Source organism: Electrona antarctica (genome assembly GCF_951216825.1).
Source record: "Electrona antarctica genome assembly, chromosome: 20".
Classification (NCBI taxonomy): Eukaryota; Metazoa; Chordata; class Actinopteri; order Myctophiformes; family Myctophidae; genus Electrona; species Electrona antarctica.
Genome location: NC_136801.1, coordinates 41,248,519 through 41,267,321, shown reverse-complemented (window position 1 = coordinate 41,267,321; position 18,803 = coordinate 41,248,519). Strand labels below are relative to the sequence as shown.

At 43.6% G+C, this 18,803-nt stretch overlaps 1 protein-coding gene and 1 long non-coding RNA gene across 2 annotated transcripts in view; one reads left to right on the top strand and one right to left on the bottom strand.

Annotated features, from left to right (window-relative positions):
- The window catches only part of LOC306913444 (ankyrin repeat domain-containing protein 33B-like), a 55,073-nt gene extending 37,030 nt beyond the window's left edge, over window positions 1-18,043 (top strand). Inside the window, exons 4-8 of the mRNA XM_079490103.1 lie at window positions 4,005-4,145; window positions 5,200-5,341; window positions 12,318-12,516; window positions 16,219-16,636; window positions 17,322-18,043. Coding sequence (XP_079346229.1) covers window positions 4,005-4,145; window positions 5,200-5,341; window positions 12,318-12,516; window positions 16,219-16,636; window positions 17,322-17,461 — 1,040 coding nt within the window. The 3' untranslated portion in view covers window positions 17,462-18,043. The remainder of the gene's footprint in view (window positions 1-4,004; window positions 4,146-5,199; window positions 5,342-12,317; window positions 12,517-16,218; window positions 16,637-17,321) is intronic.
- On the bottom strand, window positions 944-2,316 carry LOC306913448. The gene is made up of 3 exons (XR_013788537.1): window positions 2,155-2,316; window positions 2,008-2,075; window positions 944-1,805 (listed from the first exon to the last, which is right to left on the bottom strand). It is a non-coding gene; the product is annotated as an uncharacterized lncRNA (long non-coding RNA).
- Window positions 18,044-18,803: the final 760 nt, after the last annotated feature.

Here is an 18,803-nt window from a genome sequence, read left to right as displayed (position 1 = left end):
GAACCTTACGAGCCGAACCACCCACGTATCTTTTTAAGTAATACAACTTTTCTGCAGGTGAAATGGGCCTATGATCTACCAACGAGCAAAAGGAAGCCTTCCATTCAATGAAGCTTATGGGTTCTCCAGTAAATATGAATGGTTCAGGAATGGGAAGTCTGTTTAAGATCATACTGCTTTGAATTGCCTGGGTGATGGAAATAATGTCAAGGGGTGCGTTTGATGTAATGATGTCTGAGTGCTGGATTTCCTTTGAGGTGGCAGACTCTCCTATATTGATGTTAGGATTGCTGTTGTCCCGAATGGCAACCTCCTCTTGTACTGCCTGATCATAAACACTTAGTTTAGCTCGAGCTACCTTGACTCCCCTTGCCGCTTGTAGCTGCTCGAGTTCTCCCTTCTGAATCTCTATGTTGGTTTTCTTTTTCTGCTCTTCCACTCGGGCCTCATATTCAGCCTCCTTTCCAGCAAGGTCCGCTGCTGCCTCTAGTCGACTGGCTGCCACAGATGTAGTTCTAGAATGGTGGCTAGAATGGTGGCTTCTTCTGGAACTGACTTGTGACTGAGCACCAAATATAGAATGGGAAGAATCACGGTCACGCAGTTCATGAAGGCGATTAAGTTGTCGTTCCGCATCAAATTCATTATTCAGCATTGTGTCATATGCTATTTGCGAGAGGTCTTTTGTAATGGATTCACATGCGTCAACCCGCCGCCTCACATCCGTATCCGGCGTGACATGTTCTCGAATGTCGTTGTAGAGCCTTATGATGTTGTCCTTGCTTTTTTCCAATTTGGTTATTAAGAGTTCTATTTCCTTATCCGGAACTTTAGTTCTTAGATTCGTCCTTAATGTACGCACTATGTCCTTCCATTGTTCGTACATACTTAGCAATGTTTTGACCCCTTTTTCTGTAGTTTCCATTTGATACGCAAGCATTTTTCCTGTTGGAACTTGTTTACGGTTGCTGCGTCGAGGGCTTATGGTTTCGTCCTGAAGTTTGTCTTGTAAATCCGTCCATCTTTCTTTGAGATCTGTTAGTGTTTGTTTTTTATCATGAATGGCTTCCTTTAATTTTTGTCTTTCCTCGGGTTCCTTTTCCCTTTGGAGGGCATCCTTCAAGTCCTCAATTTCCTTGTCGACATTTTCCATTTGTTTGTCCAGTTCCTGGTCTAGATCAGACCCATGTACCTCAACACTTAAATCTGGCATTTTATAGTTTGGACATATAGCACAGAAAAGGACTGAAAATGACCATAAAAGGTGAACCAATGAAACCTCAGTGCAGTATTTAAACACTGAACAAACCCTTCAATGAAATCACCACATTGCATAAAAACTCCAAAACCACAGTATTAAAACTGTATGAAACCTTCATGAAAGGGACCTTGCATAAACCTTATCAACCGTAATTCATATGCATGGACACATGGCACTTGAAAACCCTTTAAACCATTTTTCAAAAAATAAATGTGTAAATGTCCACAGTTCACATTCCTCTGTATGAGCCTTTATTTTGTTTCTGGAGGTGTGTGTAATGTTCAATTGTGCATTTGTTGTGTTTGTGTGTGATCATCCATCAGACCACTAACCACTGCTGTGATGCAGGCTGACAGAGTGGAGTAGGCCGATTTCTGGTGTACAGGCCTCAGAATCTGAGACTGGGGCAATGTAGATGTCTTGCAGGGGAGGTGGGGGAGGCCATGTTGGGTCAAGTTTTCACTCACTGTAGCGTACCCGGCTGGATAAAGAGGTTGAAGGCCGACTGATGATGTGAAGTTTCTTTATTAAATCAACGTGAAAACTAAAAACAAAGCACAAAACATATAATCAATATAAGGCACACATAATCAATATAAACAGACAAACAAATACAATTTACAAATAAACCAATTAAAAAGGTATATATATCAAACCACAATACCACATGAACAGACCACCAACTACAACAATAAAATCCCACAACAATATCACACAAACAAATAACCATAAAAATTGACATTCACCTTGTTCCCTCTCCAGCTAGGTGCTAACTCATGATGTCCCTCGACCATGTCATTCTCCAGGAGAGTCACTAAAACCAATGAATCAACAAATTAAAATCTGAAAGTTCCATTTCCATTTGATCTGTTATTTAATTTCTCTGCACTCACTTGATCCTTTTGGTGTTCCATTTCATCCTGTTGACGAGGTTAGGCTTAGCTCTCAATCCTCTTTGTTTGAGAGAAGCATGGTGAGGAACAAACATTTCCTCTGACTGATGTTGGGCTGTCTTTTGTCTGTCAGTCTGGCTCAGGTGAGCGAGCGAGCTTCCTGTTTCCTGTTTCCTGACAGTCCTTCAAATTAAAAGCGTTTCCTCCATTTCGCTCCGGGGTCCGTTACATGCACACACGCACTGTTTTTCTTGTTATTTAGAGCAGTGGTTCTCAAAGTGAGGTCCAGGAACCTCCCGTGGCCGATGAGAGGGCGGTTCCAAGGGGACCCCACATTGTCCTTAAACCAATTAAGACCTGGAATGCATCTTACGCACCTTAGCTTTTAAATAACCACTTTAACCAAATTATTTTAAACTGTAGCTATTCAGTATTTCAGCCGTGACGTAAGCGCCCCCTCCAGAGATACTTCCGGGTCCTACTTTTATGTCTCTTTTGTGTCCCCATAGAGTTATACTGTGTCCCTCCGTCGGGCTAAATCTGAGACGAAACCAACCACGAAAGTCTCATTTTACTGCTTTCCTTGCAACAACAAAGCTACTGGTCTCCCAAATCTGGCTGTGACAGGCCGTCTGCCCCACACTGAATACTATCGCCATTTTATTTCACTGTGTCAACTAAATCCTCATTAAATGCAAACTAGATTCAACATACTCAACCCTGCACACATTCTAAATATGCCCCCGAAATATTGTACTGAGCAAATGGACCACCTTCAATAATAATGATAATAATAGTCTTTATTGTCTCAACATCATATATGTTCTTTGTCATGGACACTTGTACAGAACATTAATAATTGTACTCGAGTTGGAAGCATTAAGACCCATTTTAACCCTCAATGGCTTCCTTTTTGAAAAAGAACGTCATTGTGAAAAGATTCACGCGTTTAGATATTATATTATATATTATATATTATATTTACAATGAGATGCGGATGGGAGCTAGTGCCACTTGGACCCGGACGTAACGTAGGACTACAAAATGACGTCTGACTTAAATACAGAATAGAGGGTATGCGCGTGACGTCATCATCATACCCGGAAGTTGTACGGGAACGCCTTCAGAGTGGCAAAAAAACATCTTCCTGGCCTTGACAGCTCCTACATACAAACAGAAAAGTCCGATCTGATTGCATTAAACAACCTTAAACGATATTAAACTCACTTTGCCACTTGATTTCCCATTCACTTTATGCATGCACATACCCTCTATAGAAACATAGCAGATATATACGCTATATACACTATGAGCATGTATTTCTGCTATTTTAGAAAAAAATAGTGAAAACGTGTGCAAATCTTTAAATATATAATTATTTCACAGCAAACGTTTTTAACCCATGTTGGGCGGTAACCCCTTTTGTTATAATTTAGCTATTGAAAAATAGCAGATCTACAAGCTCATAGCGCGCCACCGAGTGGCGCGCTACGAGCTTGTAGGTCTGCTATTTTTTTTTAAATCGTGAAAATATTTATTTCAGAAAACTGGAGGATTTAGAAGATTTTTTTTAAATGTTGAGGTTCCGGGGGGGGGGGGGGGGGGGGGGGCGGAGGTCCCTGGAACAGCATATTTTCAGATGGGGGTCCCCGTGGCCAATTACATATATGTGGGGCTCCTTCACATGAAATAGTTTGAGCACCACTGACAAGGAAACATGGGTTTTTTTCAGAAAACTGTCAGGATTTACTGTCACTTGTAGAATCATCCTCAGGTCAAAAATGGGGGTCATGGGATCGCGTAATACGTAATGTACAACGTTGTGGTTAATAATTGCCTCCACCATGCAGGCCACGTGATGATCACCAACTATCTGCTGAACTACTTCACGGGTCTGGACCTGGAGAAGAAGAACTGCCACGGCTTCACGGCCCTGATGAAGGCCGCCATGCAGGGGCGCGTGGAGTGTGTGCGCGCGCTCATGACCGCAGGTAGGCCGGGATAGCACTGTTTGTTTCACATCACCGTTACATCACCTAATCAACATGAGATAGACTTTCACCCATTTTGGGGCGGGAACCCCTTTTGGTGTTTTAAAGCATTATGGTATACTTTAGCTATTGCAAAATAGCAGATCTACAAGCTCGTAGCGCGGCACCGAGTGCCGCGCTACGAGCTTGTAGGTCTGCTATTATTTTTAAATCGTGAAAATGTGGCGCAAATCACCTGAATATATTCTTTCAGAGCGAACGTTTTAAACTCAAATCTGTGCTTCTAGGGGGTCCCTGGAACAACATATTTTTTTAGATGGGGGTCAGCGGCCAAATACAGATAATTCATTCATCGACATGAAAAAGGTTGAGCACCGCCGACATAGAAACATAGGTTTTTCAGAAAACTCAGAAGACATTAAAGAATCGAGCTCAGGTCTAAATGGGTTAATATATTAGCGCCCCTCACTTCACACAGGTGTGATTTATTTTATTTAAGACCCCCTGGGTCCCCTGGAAAAACACATTTTCAGATGGGGGGCGGGTCGGCAGCCAATTTTTGGGGATGACATGAAAACTTTGAGTTTTCTGAAAACTGTACTGACAAGGACCCCCAAATTGACACTAATTAGCCCCGCGGACCCCCATTAGGAAAGATATGCCAAGGACCCCCCATAAGAGAAGGATTTGTACGGCTCTTAGCAGTGATTCTCAACCTGTTTAATTTCAAGTAACGGGGGGGTTTGACATGCATATTAGTCTATACAGACCCCCCATTTAATGGCATTTCTATCTCTGAGACCCCCAATTTATATTGTAAAATCAACGTTAATTTAACTGAGAGTGTACAAATGTGTATTTGTACACTCTCAGAGTTACAGACCCAAAAGGGTCCATTTGGTTCCTAACTATCATCTAGCTAGGGAACTCCCTCAAGGAGCCCTGGGGGGTCCCCGGAGCCCACTTTAGGAACCACTGGGTCAGTTCGTGCCAGTGGTGAAGAACAACATACCAAACGAACCACTGACCTTGTTGTGTCTGTTGCCCCAACCAGGGAGCGACATGAACGCCAGGGACCACGGACGCAAGCTGACGGCCAGGGAGTGGGCGTGGTTCACGGGCCGCTACGAGGCGGCCTGGGTGATGGCTCGTCTGGTGTGTCGGCCCTGCCCCCGGCAGTTGTCTGACACCTTCAGGTATACTATATAACTAACCCTGGTGTGTCGGCCCTGCCCCCGGCAGATAATATACAAGTAAGACGTGCGAACGCGGGAAGCGAACGCAGCTCGTAAATGTAAGTTCTGTTTTTTTAAGATTTTTTTTTAGTGTGTGTATGTGTGCGTGTGTGTGTGTGTTTTTTTTAAAGTTTTCTTTAAGTTTTTTTAAAGTTTTTTTGTATACGTTTTTTTTAGTTTTTTATTTTTTATTTTTTTTTAAGTTAAGTTTTTTTTTAAGTTAAGTGTGTGTGTGTGTGTGTGTGTGTGTGTGTGTGTGTGTGTGTGTGTGTGTGTGTGTGTGTGTGTGTGTGTGTGTGTGTGTGTGTGTGTGTGTGTGTGTGTGTGTGTGTGTGTGTGTGTGTTTTGACACACACACACACACACACACACACACACACACACACACACTGCCCCCACAGATACTATATAACTAAGCCTGGTGTGTCGGCCCTGCCCCGGACAGATACTAGTAGGATGTGACGTGTAAAACTAGTTTTTTTTTTATGATTCTCATTCCAAACATTAGTTTTGCATGAAAAATAGTCTCACATTGCCAGACTGTTGCCTCTCACAATTTCCAAATGCTTCCATCATACAGTCTGGACCAACGGAAGGGCTGTCATGAGTCAAATATAAAGCGGAAGTGGAGCCTCCGTTTCGTCTTTACAGTCGCGCAAATGTACCCTAATATAAATAGAAAACATCTAAGCATATAATAGCGTGTTGCTTAGCAGAAAAGGAAATAAAAAAATAAAATGTAAAGATATTTTGCTCTATATAGCATTCGGAGATTGTGGAATAGTTGTCTGTCTATGCGAGACTAATGAAAACAAATTTGAATATGTTATTTGGATGACCCTAAGGATCATAAAACAACCTTGAACGATTACTATTGCAATGTCTTTTGGTTCAAACCTTAGATTGACTGGCCTAAAAGTGTCATTTTTTAGGATCTATATAGGGCTGCTAATGGGCACACACACACACACACACACACACACACACACCTGCCTGCCATTACACGTATGGATCTAATTTAGTACCTCGTTAATTAAATGAGCACCCACTGAGCACAAAACATGGCTAAAAGTAAATGTGCTTGTCAGCGACTAACTTCTCAGCGAGCCATCTGTCTCGCTGCCAAGTAAAAGCCCTCGTTATGCTAGCTCCATCGTTTTTTTTGTTTTTTTTATGTATTTTTTTGTGGCTTTCGCCTTTATTTTATATTTTTTATGGAGGGACAGACAGTAGGCTGACAGGAAATGGGGAGAGAGATGGGGGGATGACATGCAGTAAAGGCCGTCGGGATCGGGAGTCGAACCATCGTTTTTAAACAGGCCTCGTTATGCTAGCTCCTACGTTTTTAAACAGGCCTCGTTATGCTAGCTCCTACGTTTTTGTTCTACTACAAACTGTATTTGACATCATCGAGTTTGGCCGGTTAAAACTCACCCGTGGCTCCGACATGCGTGGCCGGTTAAAGGGGAATTTCTCCCTAAACCTTTTTTTACAAAAGTAAGTTGATAATTATGTATATTGCCCCAAAAAAATAAAAAAATAAAGATATAGGGGAGCTGAAGCAGCAGAAGGAGCTGGAGCTGCTCCTGGAGGGGTCTAACATCAGCTCACGTAGACCAGGAAGAGTGCAGTGTCAACAATGCATGGTGTGTTGCTGTCACATCATCTAGAACAGATGTAAACAAAAAACAATTGCGCGATTGAATAGGAGTTCTAGCGTTAGACCCCTCCAGCCCCAGCTTCATCTCCAGCTAGCTCCCCTATATCTTTTTGGTCAATATACATAATTATCAACTTACTTTTGTAAAAAAAAGGTTTAGGGAGAAATTCCCCTTTAAGACAAATACGTGGCTGGTTAAGACACATTTGTGGCCGGTTAACACACATACGTGGCTGGTTAAGACACATACGTGGCCGGTTAAGACACATACGTGGCCGGTTAAGACACATGCGTGGCCGGTTAAGACACATACGTGGCCGGTTAAGACACATACATGGCCGGTTAAGACACATACGTGGCCGGTTAAGACACATACTTGGCCGGTTAAGACACATACGTGGCCGGTTAAGACACATACGTGGCTGGTTAAGACTCACCCGAGTTGTGAATGCGTAGATCTGACAAAATGTTCACATTTTTATCAACGCACTAAACACATTTTCAGATGGAGGTCGTTCCGTGGACAAACACAATGTTAATAATAATAATCTTTGTTGTCCCGAAGGAAATTTGTCTTCACAGTCTGTTCAGACAAACACCCACATCAAAAACAACACAGAGCACATAACACCAAGACAATACAAAAACATGAGGTCCCCTCAGTATACAGAACCATCCTTTCGGCAGGGCAGTTTTGTTTAAGCCATTTGGGGCGGGAACCCCTTTTGATGTTAGCATTATGTTATGCTTTAGCTATTGAAAAATAGCAGATCTACAAGCTCATAGCGCGCCACCGAGTGGCGCGCTACGAGCTTGTAGGTCTGCTATTTTTTTAAAATCTTTTTTTTTAGAATCTGATCTCAGGTCAAAATGGGTTAATGCCGCGATGGCTGAGGGGACAAAACTCCTTCTAAAACTGACCTTTTTGTTCTGTATCTTTGTCCAGATGCAGATGGCATGAGGTTTAGAAGAAGCGATACAGAGGATGATCAGTGTCATTTGATATTGAAAGTGCTAGCCGTGTGATATGGCCTTATTGTTCATTTCAGTGTGGGTGTGGGAAGTCCGACGATCATTGTCCTCGACGTGAAAATGTTTGAGAACCGACGTGATAAGAGGTGCTCTTTGTAAAATTAAAATTGTCTTCTCGTCTGGGCGTTTGAAAAAGCACATTTCTTTGTTTTTTTCTAAATGAAAGACAATCTTGGCATGGGTTCCTTTAAAAAAAAGAAAACCCTATGGCGGAAGAAGTTAATTTGTGGAGATTAAACCATTCTGGGCGGGAACTCCTTGGTGTTTTAAGCATTATGTTATACTTTAGCTGTTGAAAAATAACAAGATCGGTGCCGCGCTACGAGCTTGTAGATCTGATATTTTTGAAAAATCGTGAAAATGTAGTGCAAATCTTTGAATATATATTCTTTCAGAGCCAACGTTTTTAACTCAAATCTTTGCTTCTGGGGGGGGGGGGGTCCCTGGAACATCATATTTTCAGATGGGGGGTCGGTGACCAATTACATATAATCTTGGAGGTTCTTGACATGAAAATGTTTGATAACGACTGAGGGACATGGGTTTTTTCAGAAAACTGTCTGGATTTAGAAGACATTCGTAGAATCGTTCCCAGGTCTAAATGGGTTAAAATGTAGCCTGCCAGACAGACTGCTTCACACGTCATTATGCGGTGCATAAAGGATAGTCTAGTATAGCCCATTTTGACCTGAGATCAGATTCTAAAAATGTCTTCTACATCCCGACAGTTTTCCGAAAAAGCTATGTTTCTATGTCAGTCGTTCTTCGATTTTTCAAAAACAGCAGACCTACAAGCTCGTAGCGCGCCACTCGGTGGCGCGCTATGAGCTTGTAGATCTGCTGTTTTTCAATAGCTAAAGCATAACATAATGCTAACACCAAAAGGGGTTCCCGCCCAAAACGGGATAGGCAGCCTGCCTGCAGCAACACATCAACAAGGCTTAAACATAACCTGTCATATCATAATAATATGCATGCGTGGAAATGGAAATAAAACCCTTCAAAAATGCTGTCAGGAGAAAATGGAGAAGACTATAATATCGTTGCTGTCTGACAGAAACCTTGTATCTCAATAGTTTTTGAGTGGTGCAACCACTCCAAGGAACAGCAATGTCAGTCTTAGGGCCGATTCATACTCCTATTTTACAGCTGTTTCGGCGCTGTAGTGCCGAAATGATTTCGGCTCGTCAGAAATTTTCAGCAGCACCGAAGAGCCGACTTTAGGACGGTACCCGCCCCCCCGAACCTCAAATGACATCACATTGTAGGCTCTACAGAGCCGAACCGACTTTTATTCGGCTCTAAAATAGGAGTATGAATCGGCCCTTAACCTATGTGACTGTGTGTGACTATGTGTACCAGTAGGGGCAAAAGTGGCGCTGTTGTGCCAGAAACAGAGAGAGAGAGAGATAGTGTTGCACTGTTGCCTAGTGCTAATTACAGAGAGAGAGAGAGAGAGAGAGAGAGAGAGAGAGAGAGAGAGAGAGAGAGAGAGAGAGAGAGAGAGAGAGAGAGAGAGAGAGAGAGAGAGAGAGAGAGAGAGAGAGAGAGAGAGAGAGAGAGAGAGAGAGAGAGAGAGAGAGAGTTGCACCACTCAGTTCACACAGGTGTGATTTTTATGTTTAATTCCGTAAGTGGATCCCCTACTTCGGTCATGCAAGTGTTGCACAAACGCAGTACAAATAGAAATAGCAGATCTACAAGCTCACATGCTTGTATAACTGCTATTTGGGTTTTTTCTTTCTATTTTTTGAATTTTGAAAGTGAAAGCGGTTAAGTGTGTCTGTGGGTTTTAGGAATATTGAACTAAATAGCTTGTGACAAATAATAACTCCATTGGATCCATTGAACCTACATGTTATGGTTCTGTTTTTTTATTCATTTCATGCAGAGTAACCGTTTTTAGGACCAGCGTTGATTTCGTTGACTAATACTATGACAAAAAATATTCGTCGACTACCTTTTTTCACTGACCAAAACTAAATGGAAACGAAATGAATGATGACTAAAACGAGAATATATTGACAATTTCGTCAACAAATAAAAACTAGACTAAAATGTTACGAAGGGACTAGTGGACAAGAGATCCAGTATTAGTCATTTTACACTTGGTCGCAGGCTTAAAATAGCCGATCTACACGTCGCAGCTTGTAGATCGGCTATTTTCAGCAAGTATCAGCCATTACGACGGCATCAAGGCCCGTCAAAACACATTTTAGTCGACTAAATCAACTGTATAGTCGACTAAAATCATATGATATTTAGTCGACTTAAACCAGACTAACACCAAAACATTACAGGCGACTAAAATGTGACTAAAACGAATTAAAAACTATTCAAGAGACTGTGGCGGCGGCTGTGGCTCAGGAGGTAGAGCAGGTCGTCCAAAGATCCCTGGGTCGGCGGTTTGAATCCCGGCTCCTCCTGTCCACATGTCGAAGTGTCCTTGGGCAAGACACTGAACCCTACATTGCCTCCAATGAGTCGGTCGGTGTGAGCTCGCCACCGTTGGTGTGTGAATGTGGGAAGTGAGGACGCTGGCGTCGACTGTTCGCCGCTTCAACTCCCAATGTATGAATGAATGAAAAGCGCTTTGAGCACTTGGAAAAGCGCTATAAAAATGCAATTCATTATTATTATTATAACTAAAACTGAAATCAACACTGCTTAGGACACACAAGGTTTCCATCTGACGGCGACAATGCACTAATCACACCGCCGTATGCAGCGGACTCGCTGTGTCTCCATGCACACTAATGCACCAATGAGTCAATAGACTGGGAATAATTATTGGACTGCCACTCCCAATAGCAGCTTTTCAGTGCCTTCTATTCATATTTTTAATTCATAATTTTAATGCCAATAGAAAAATCCATGATATACACACTATACCTCATTCTGACACGGCAATCCTATAGTATTAGACACCCAGTCCTGATGTTGGCGGCAACGTCACCATTATGCCGATTTTGACCCAATATAGAGCGAATCTGGCGAGAGCACTTCCGGTTTAACGAACAATAACATCCGGTAATAGTTTTGCCCTGCATGTGCAGCACTATCAGATGTCCGGGATGTTAAGCGATCATCGTATTTTTTATAACTAAGTCAAATTAAAGGAGCATTCAGTGATTTGGGTGATTTGGAAAAAAACCCGGTCCACCCAAAGCCCAAACCGAAACTAGGGTTTTTTTGACCCCAGGGGCTCACTGGGGACAGGGAGGAACTCCTTATATGGTCAGCACACTTTATAGTAGGGAGGATTATCCAAAAAATAAGACAAAATAAGTGATATTTGAATGAAGTGAAATCACTGAATATACCTTTAAGCTCTAATCAAGCCCCAAATATCGCATTTTACGCAGCGATGCACATAAAGACCGCGCGCGTGCGTGATCAACCGTGCACGCGAGGACTTCGGCCGGTTTTAGGTAGATTACATCGGCCGTTAGCCAAACTAGCCAAAAGTTGCTACATTTTGCTACATTAAACGCCCGATTATAGGGAATTAAACCAGCCCGTCAATTCCGTCAACGGTAGGTTTGGATTAATTAATTCAATCCGTCAATTCCGTCAACAGTAGGCTAGGGGTTAAACGACACGCTCTGGGTGCTCGGGTGGCGCAGTGGTTAAAGTGCCTGCCTATCACCGCGGAGGTTGTGGGTTCGAATCCACTGCGAGGTGCAACACAATGAGGGCCTTTCTCGGGTCCCCACCCTTCTCCCATTGTTTATATTGTGCTTAGTTTCCAAGATGGCCGCAGCACCAGGAGGGGGTGGGGCGGAGGCGAGCGGGCGGGCAGGGTCGACATATGCCCTCACTGGGCTGCGTTCAAGACACTTGCCTTGTGTCTGACACCTGACTTGTGTACAAATACCTCACGAGCTTGACACCTGACTTGTGTCTGAACACAGCTTTGATGGATGTGTTCTGTGCGTGCGTGCGTGCGTGCGTGCGTGCGTGCGTGCGTGCGTGCGTGCGTGCGTGCGTGCGTGCGTGCGTGCGTGTGGTTGGGTGGTCAATGGGTCGTGGTCAGAACTAGCTGCAGGGGTCAATAGGTCGTACTAATACATATTTAGTCTTAGTTTTAGTCATCATAGCTTAGTTTTCATGTAGTTTCCATTTAGTTTTCGTCAGTGAAAAAAGGTAGTCGATGAACATTTTTTGTCTTACTCGACGAAATCAACACGGCTGTAAATTGTAAATTGACACCGCTCAAAAATGATAAACAACACTCTTTTGCAGTCTGGAGTGGCCTCAGCTGCGCTCCCTGGTGGAAAGGGGCCAGGAGCGCCAGGGCTACGTGAAGCGCGCCATGGACCAGGTGAAGAGCGCCTTCAGCTTCGCCAACGTCACCAACCCCGTGGACCACGGCGCCATCGACCACCTGGTGGCCGCCACCACCGCCCTCAGGAGCCCCTTCATCGCCACGGCCTGCCGCACGGTAAGGATGGACCTGATGCCCCGAACCACACCAAAAGGTTGAGGCGGGACAAGACGTTTTTTTAAAGTTGACCTTAAAACGGTTTTGTCCCAGGGAGTCCATACCAGTGTGGGTTTTTTTGGGGCTTATTCAGTGGTGGAAAACGTTCTCAAATCTACAGTTGATTAAGTCGAACAAAATTTATTTTGGCGGGCCTCGATGCCGTCGTAATGACATTTTGTTTTTCACCTGATGAAAATAGCCGATCTACAAGCTCGCGTTGCGCTGTGACGCGTTGTGAGCTTGTACATCGGCTATTTTCAGCATGCAACAAATTGTAAAATGACTTATACTGGATCTCTTGTCCAATAGTAGTCACCTTCCTGACATTTTAGTCTAGTTTTTATTTGTTGACGAAATTGTCAGTATTATTTAGGCTTAATTTTAGTCATCATAGCTTAGTGTTCATTTAGTTTCCATTTAGTTTTCGTCAGTGGAAAAAGGTAGTCTACGAACATTTTTCGTCTTAGTTTTAGTCGACGAAATCAACACTGCTATACTGTCACTGTAGGCTATTATTTAATATTTATAGTACGAGGGAGGCTTAAGTCTGTGTTGTAGGATGATATTGGGCCCATACAAAGGCCACAATGAAATGGTTTTCATATCGCTTTGCAGCCGAGAAGAGCTCATGGCTCAAGAAGCGGACTGCAGTGATAACTCCCTCCCTCTGGGGAGAATCTCTATCTCTCATAGAACAAAATGTCAGGGAAAAGCCAAAGGGGTTTTTGTGCACTGAGCTCCGCCGGGAATTGATATTGGCTACTAGACGGCGCTTCTATCCCATTTTGGGCGGGAACCCCTTTTGGTGTTAACATTATGTTATGCTTTAGCTATTGAAAAGTAGCAGATCTACAAGCTCATAGCACGCCACCGAGTGGCGCGCTACGAGCTTGTAGGTCTGCTATTTTTGAAAAATAGAAGAACGACTGACATAGAAACATAGCTTTTTCAGAAAACTGTCAGGATATAAAGACATTTTTAGAATCTGATCTCAGGTAAAAATGGGCTATTACACACTGTACTATACACATTGATCCCAATATCTCCAACATAACCTGCTCTGGAGAAGGTCAGGTTTGCACAGCGTATCGTTACTATGGCAATGCTGCACCCCCGCGGGTAAGCGGTGTTTGTTTTTGTCGACTAAAACTAAGACGAAAAATGTTCGTCGACTACCTTTTTTCACTGACGAAAACTAAATCATCATCATCATACTATAATATATCAATATATCACAACGGGTAAGGGCTAGTGAAAACTAAGCTATGAAAGACCGACAATTCCATCAAACAAATATAAACTAGACTAAAATGTCAGGAAGGGACTAGTGGACAAGAGATCCAGCATAAGTCATTTTATAATTAGTTGCATGCTGAAAATAGACCTAGATCTAGAAAGCCCACAATGTGTCGCGCTGCGACGCGTTGTGGGCTTGTAGATCGTCTATTTTCGACTAAAACTAGACTAACACTAAAACAAATTCCAGGTGACTAAATGCAAACTTTTTTTCACTGACGAAAACTAAATTGAAACTAGATGAAGACTAAGCTACTATGACTAAAACTAAGCTAAACGTATTGACTAGGCTAAATTGTTAGGAAGGGACTAGTGGACAAGAGATCCAGCATAAGTAATTTTACACTAATTTTACACTATAGTCGACTAAATTAACTGTAGATTTAGTCAACTAAAATGTTATTTTAGTTATTTAGTCGACTAAAACTAGACTAACACTAAAACATTCCAGGTGACTAGAATGTGACTAAAAACTAAATTAAGTTTCATTACAAAGACTTTGACTAAAACTAAAATAGAAATTTGCTGCCAAAAACAACACTTTGGATTATCTTTTCAACACTACGACAAGCGAGTACACCCTTTTAAAGCGGATCTTCATGAAAAACGGAACGACGAACGTCGGTGCGGTCGTTCTTCAGAGGTTAGCGAAATCAAGGCAGGGAGATGGATGGAGCTCACGATCATTTAATAATCCCGCAGTCAAACTGTAAACCCATTTTGACCTGAGATCAGATTCTATAAATGTCTTCTACATCCTGACAGTTTTCTGAAAAAGCTACGTTTCTATGTCAGTCGTTCTTCGATTTTTCAAAAATAGCAGACCTACAAGCTTGTAGCACACCACCGAGTGGCGCGCTACAAGCTTGTAGGTCTGCTATTTTTCAATAGCTAAAGCGTAACGTAATGCTAACACCAAAAGGGGTTCCCGCCCAAAATGGGTTAATAATCCCGCAGTCAAATTGTTAAAATACAGATGCAGATTAAGGAAAAAAGTACTAGTAAGCAGATACAGGAATAATGCCACACAAAAAAAGCACCCATCAATAGTGAAGCTCGTGTGCAACGAATGGGCACGATCAAATCCCGATACTAAATCCTGCACTGACAGAACACCCACCCCGAGCTTACCCCCCCCCCTCACAATATGAAATATAAGGTATTACTATTATTGAAGGCTAGTTGTATTGTTAATATCCATAATTAGGGCTCCTGGTCTACTGGGCCACCTGGCCTAAGGTAGCACACACATATTTAGTTAGAGTTAGACGGAGGCTGTACTATGTCCTCACCAGGGGACGTGCAGAGATCTACAAGCTCACAACGCGTCGCAGCGCGACACATTGTGGGGAGCTTGTAGATCAGCTATTTTTGGGGCGCAGCCCAGCACTCTTTAGCTATAGTGGAGATGCGGTGTGTAACGACATGGATTTCTAAACAAATGTGTTCAACACAAAATACTGTGTTCAAGTTCAGGAGACTTTGGAGGGGGAAAAAAGCAATTCTCCTGAATGCTGCCTTCCAGCATTTTGCATTTGTTTCACCGTGGTAAATGCTGCACTCGTGGTCTGGAGAGGGCAGTCTCTCAGTTGTTTTACAGACGAGTAAAAGGGCAGGGGCTGAAGCCCCCTTTGATGTCTATGTGTGCACGTCCCCGCTACTCACTCACTCACTCACTCACTCACTCACTCACTCACTCACTCACTCACTCACTCACTCACTCAAGGGTGGGCAACTTTGACGATGGAGAGGGCCACTATATTTCCACACTCACTCCAGAGGACCACATACTGTCTTAGCAAAAATAGCCGTTCTACAAGTTCGAAATTCAACCTATCTTCATATAATAGGTCCTCACTAATAATCTTCCAGTGACATCATCGATGGTGAATACAAGCTAATAAAAACTGCAGGCTTTCTAGTCCTGAAAAGTTGCAATTCGATAATGGAAGCCATCGTTCTCAAAACTCTAAACATTTTTGTAAAATAATCTTGTTTAAAAAATAATCTGCCTAATGATGATGTCACTGGAAGACGGTTTCTAAACTGCCCACAGCCCTCCTATGAGACACAGACTGAGTAGAAAAAAAACGTGCCATTTTATCATGATTATTAGTGAGGACCTATTATATGAAGAAAGGTTGAAAAGTGGTGAAGTGGTCCTTTAAGGTGTATATTATAATATATAATAAGTGGGAGGTGCGGCCGGGCCGCATTAAGTGATGGTGGAGGCCGCATGTGGCCCCCGGGCCGACAGTTGCCCATGTATGAACTGACTGACTGACTGACTGACTGACTGACTGACTGACTGACTGAATAGCTCCACCAACGTGGGACTTTTTAATTTGCATCCACTCGTCGCAGGTGTGTCCAGAGACCCCCCCGTGCGTGGGCGTCCGGCGCTACGCCGTGCCCGAGATCGTGCGCATGCAGCGCGCCAAGGAGCTGCAGGCGCTGGACCCGCAGCGGAGCAACAGCCACCAGCGGCTGTTCGAGAACTCCCGCATCGTCTCGCTGGTCAACAACCGGGTCGGGTCCTGCTCGGACCACCGCAGGACCAGCCTGCAGCAGCAGAGCCCCAAGCCCAGCCCCCAGCACTCCCCCGAGGCCTCCACCTCCTCCTCCTCGGAGGCGGCACGGAGGACCAGCCTCATGCCCCTCCACACGGTCCGGCGCAGCAGCGTCCGGCCCGCCTTCCCCGTGCCCAAGGTGAGGGTGACCAAGGCCCCCGTGCCCACGTACGAGCCGGAGAAGGAGACGCGCCGGAAGAGCAACTTTAGAGGTAAGCTGTGACTATGATGGTGATGATGATGAGGGACAAACGTATCCCATTCTGGGTGCCGGGAAACCCCCCTTTCTGGTGTTTTAAGCGTTAATACTTTAAAGCTATTGAAAAATAGCAGATCTACAAGCTCATTGGCTTGACACTCGGTGGCACGCTACGGGCTTGTAGATCTGCTATTTTTTGGGGGAAATCGTGAATGTGTCGCAAATTTCGAATATATGTTCTTTCAGAGCGAACGTTTTTAACTCAAATCTTTGCTTCTGGGGGGGTCCCTGGAACAACATATTTTCAGATGGGGCTCAGCAGCCAATTACATAAAATGTTTGGGGGTCCTTGACATGAAATAGTTTGAGAACCACTGACAATAGAAACATGGGGATTTTCTGAAAACTGTCAGGATTTAGAAGACATTTTGTAGAATCGAATTTAGGCCTAAATGGGCGGGAACCCCTTTTGGTGTTAGCATTATGTTATGCTTTAGCTATTGAAAAATAGCAGATCTACAAGCTCATAGCGCGCCACCGAGTGGCGCGCTACGAGCTTGTAGGTCTGCTATTTTAGAAAAATCGAAGAACGACTGACATAGAAACAGCTTTTTCAGAAAACTGTCAGGATGTAGAAGACATTTTGTAGAATCGAACTCATGGGTTAAAATGCTGCGTTGCTGTGTGTCATTTCAAAGAGGGGGGAGCCCATCTGCTGGACATCCCCAAATGGAGGTACAAGGAGGTGAAGGAGGAGCGTAGGAAAGCAGAGGACATGGAGCGAAGGAGGCAGGAGGCCATGGCCAAGAGACACCTCGCCGTCGGGACCAAGAAATGACAGCGGTGACATCTTCCGTTTTTCTTCTCTTCTCGGCCTTCAGGAGGCGTATTATAGTTACAGACTCTTATGTATAGAGAGATCGTGAAATTAATCTCTGGCTTTGAAAGAGACTATTTTTGGTTCCCAACTATCAATCATTTTGATTGCCGGGACCCCACTTTGAGAACCAAGGATTTAGGGGGGAGCCGAGATCGCAACGTCGAGTCTGAGGTTGTCCTATACTCGGAATAGATTACAGATGTTCCACCTGAGCGGTACGGGACGGAGTTCTCCGCTCTATCGATTAGTAACGCCCAGCACTCAGGACAGAGACTGATCAAAAAAGACAGAGATTATTGATATCAAAACTGATCGCATCGCTCCACAGGCTGGAAGCGTCTGCTGCGCAATACTCAATGTTATTTTCCGGTGGGACGTCATCGAAAATGTCCGTAGCCGACAAGATCGAAAATCTTAAAACTCTTGAACTAAATCATTCCATCCAATTCTAAGAAAAATAAAGAATGAATCATCATACCTCCCGTTGTTGTCGATCGGCTCGGGAGTGTTTTGGGCTACGTCAAGCTACTTCAGCCACATCCGGGATATAGCGTCCGGTCCGTCGCTATAAATGTGCTCCGCTGCTATGAATCGCTGGGCGCTACGATTTAATGGATTAAATAACCCCGGGGCGTTCGGGGGGGGTCGGGTCTTTCAGGGGTCCACCAGTACACTCTCAGAGAGTTCATTTAACACTGGGAATTTTGTCAGAATTTGTCAGAATTTTATTGAGAGGATGGCCCCTTGAGATGTAGCATCTCGTTTTAGAGGGGGCCCTATACATACAACATTACAGCAGTGCAGGTACACATAGTGTTATGTGTACATACACATTATGATAGGGGATCATAATGTGTGCGTCCTCACTGGTCAATGTTATACAGAGGACTCGAAGAGGAATGAAAACTGTAGGTTTCTAGCATTTTTGGAACCTTTTAGCTGAATTTAAAGAGGTAATTTCACATTAAAACACCTCAGTGGGGTCATTTTTTTTACATCTGCATTTGCACGTTTAGGTTGCCGGAACACTAGGAAACCAGGACGGGTGTTTTTAAAATAATCAAACGTGGTTAAAATGGGAGTTTTGAAGTATGGAGTTATATTAGAACATGAAATGTCAAATGTTAAAATGAATATCAAATATATAAAGATTTAATCGAGCGATTTAAGAGCTGTCTTGGGTTGCACACAAATGCGCGAGTATGACCCCGGAAGAGTTCTAAAGTGAAACTCCCCTTTAAGTAGATGTCGCCGTGCCGTCGTGTAGCAATACTGGAACTGTTGGGAGTTTCCATAGCAA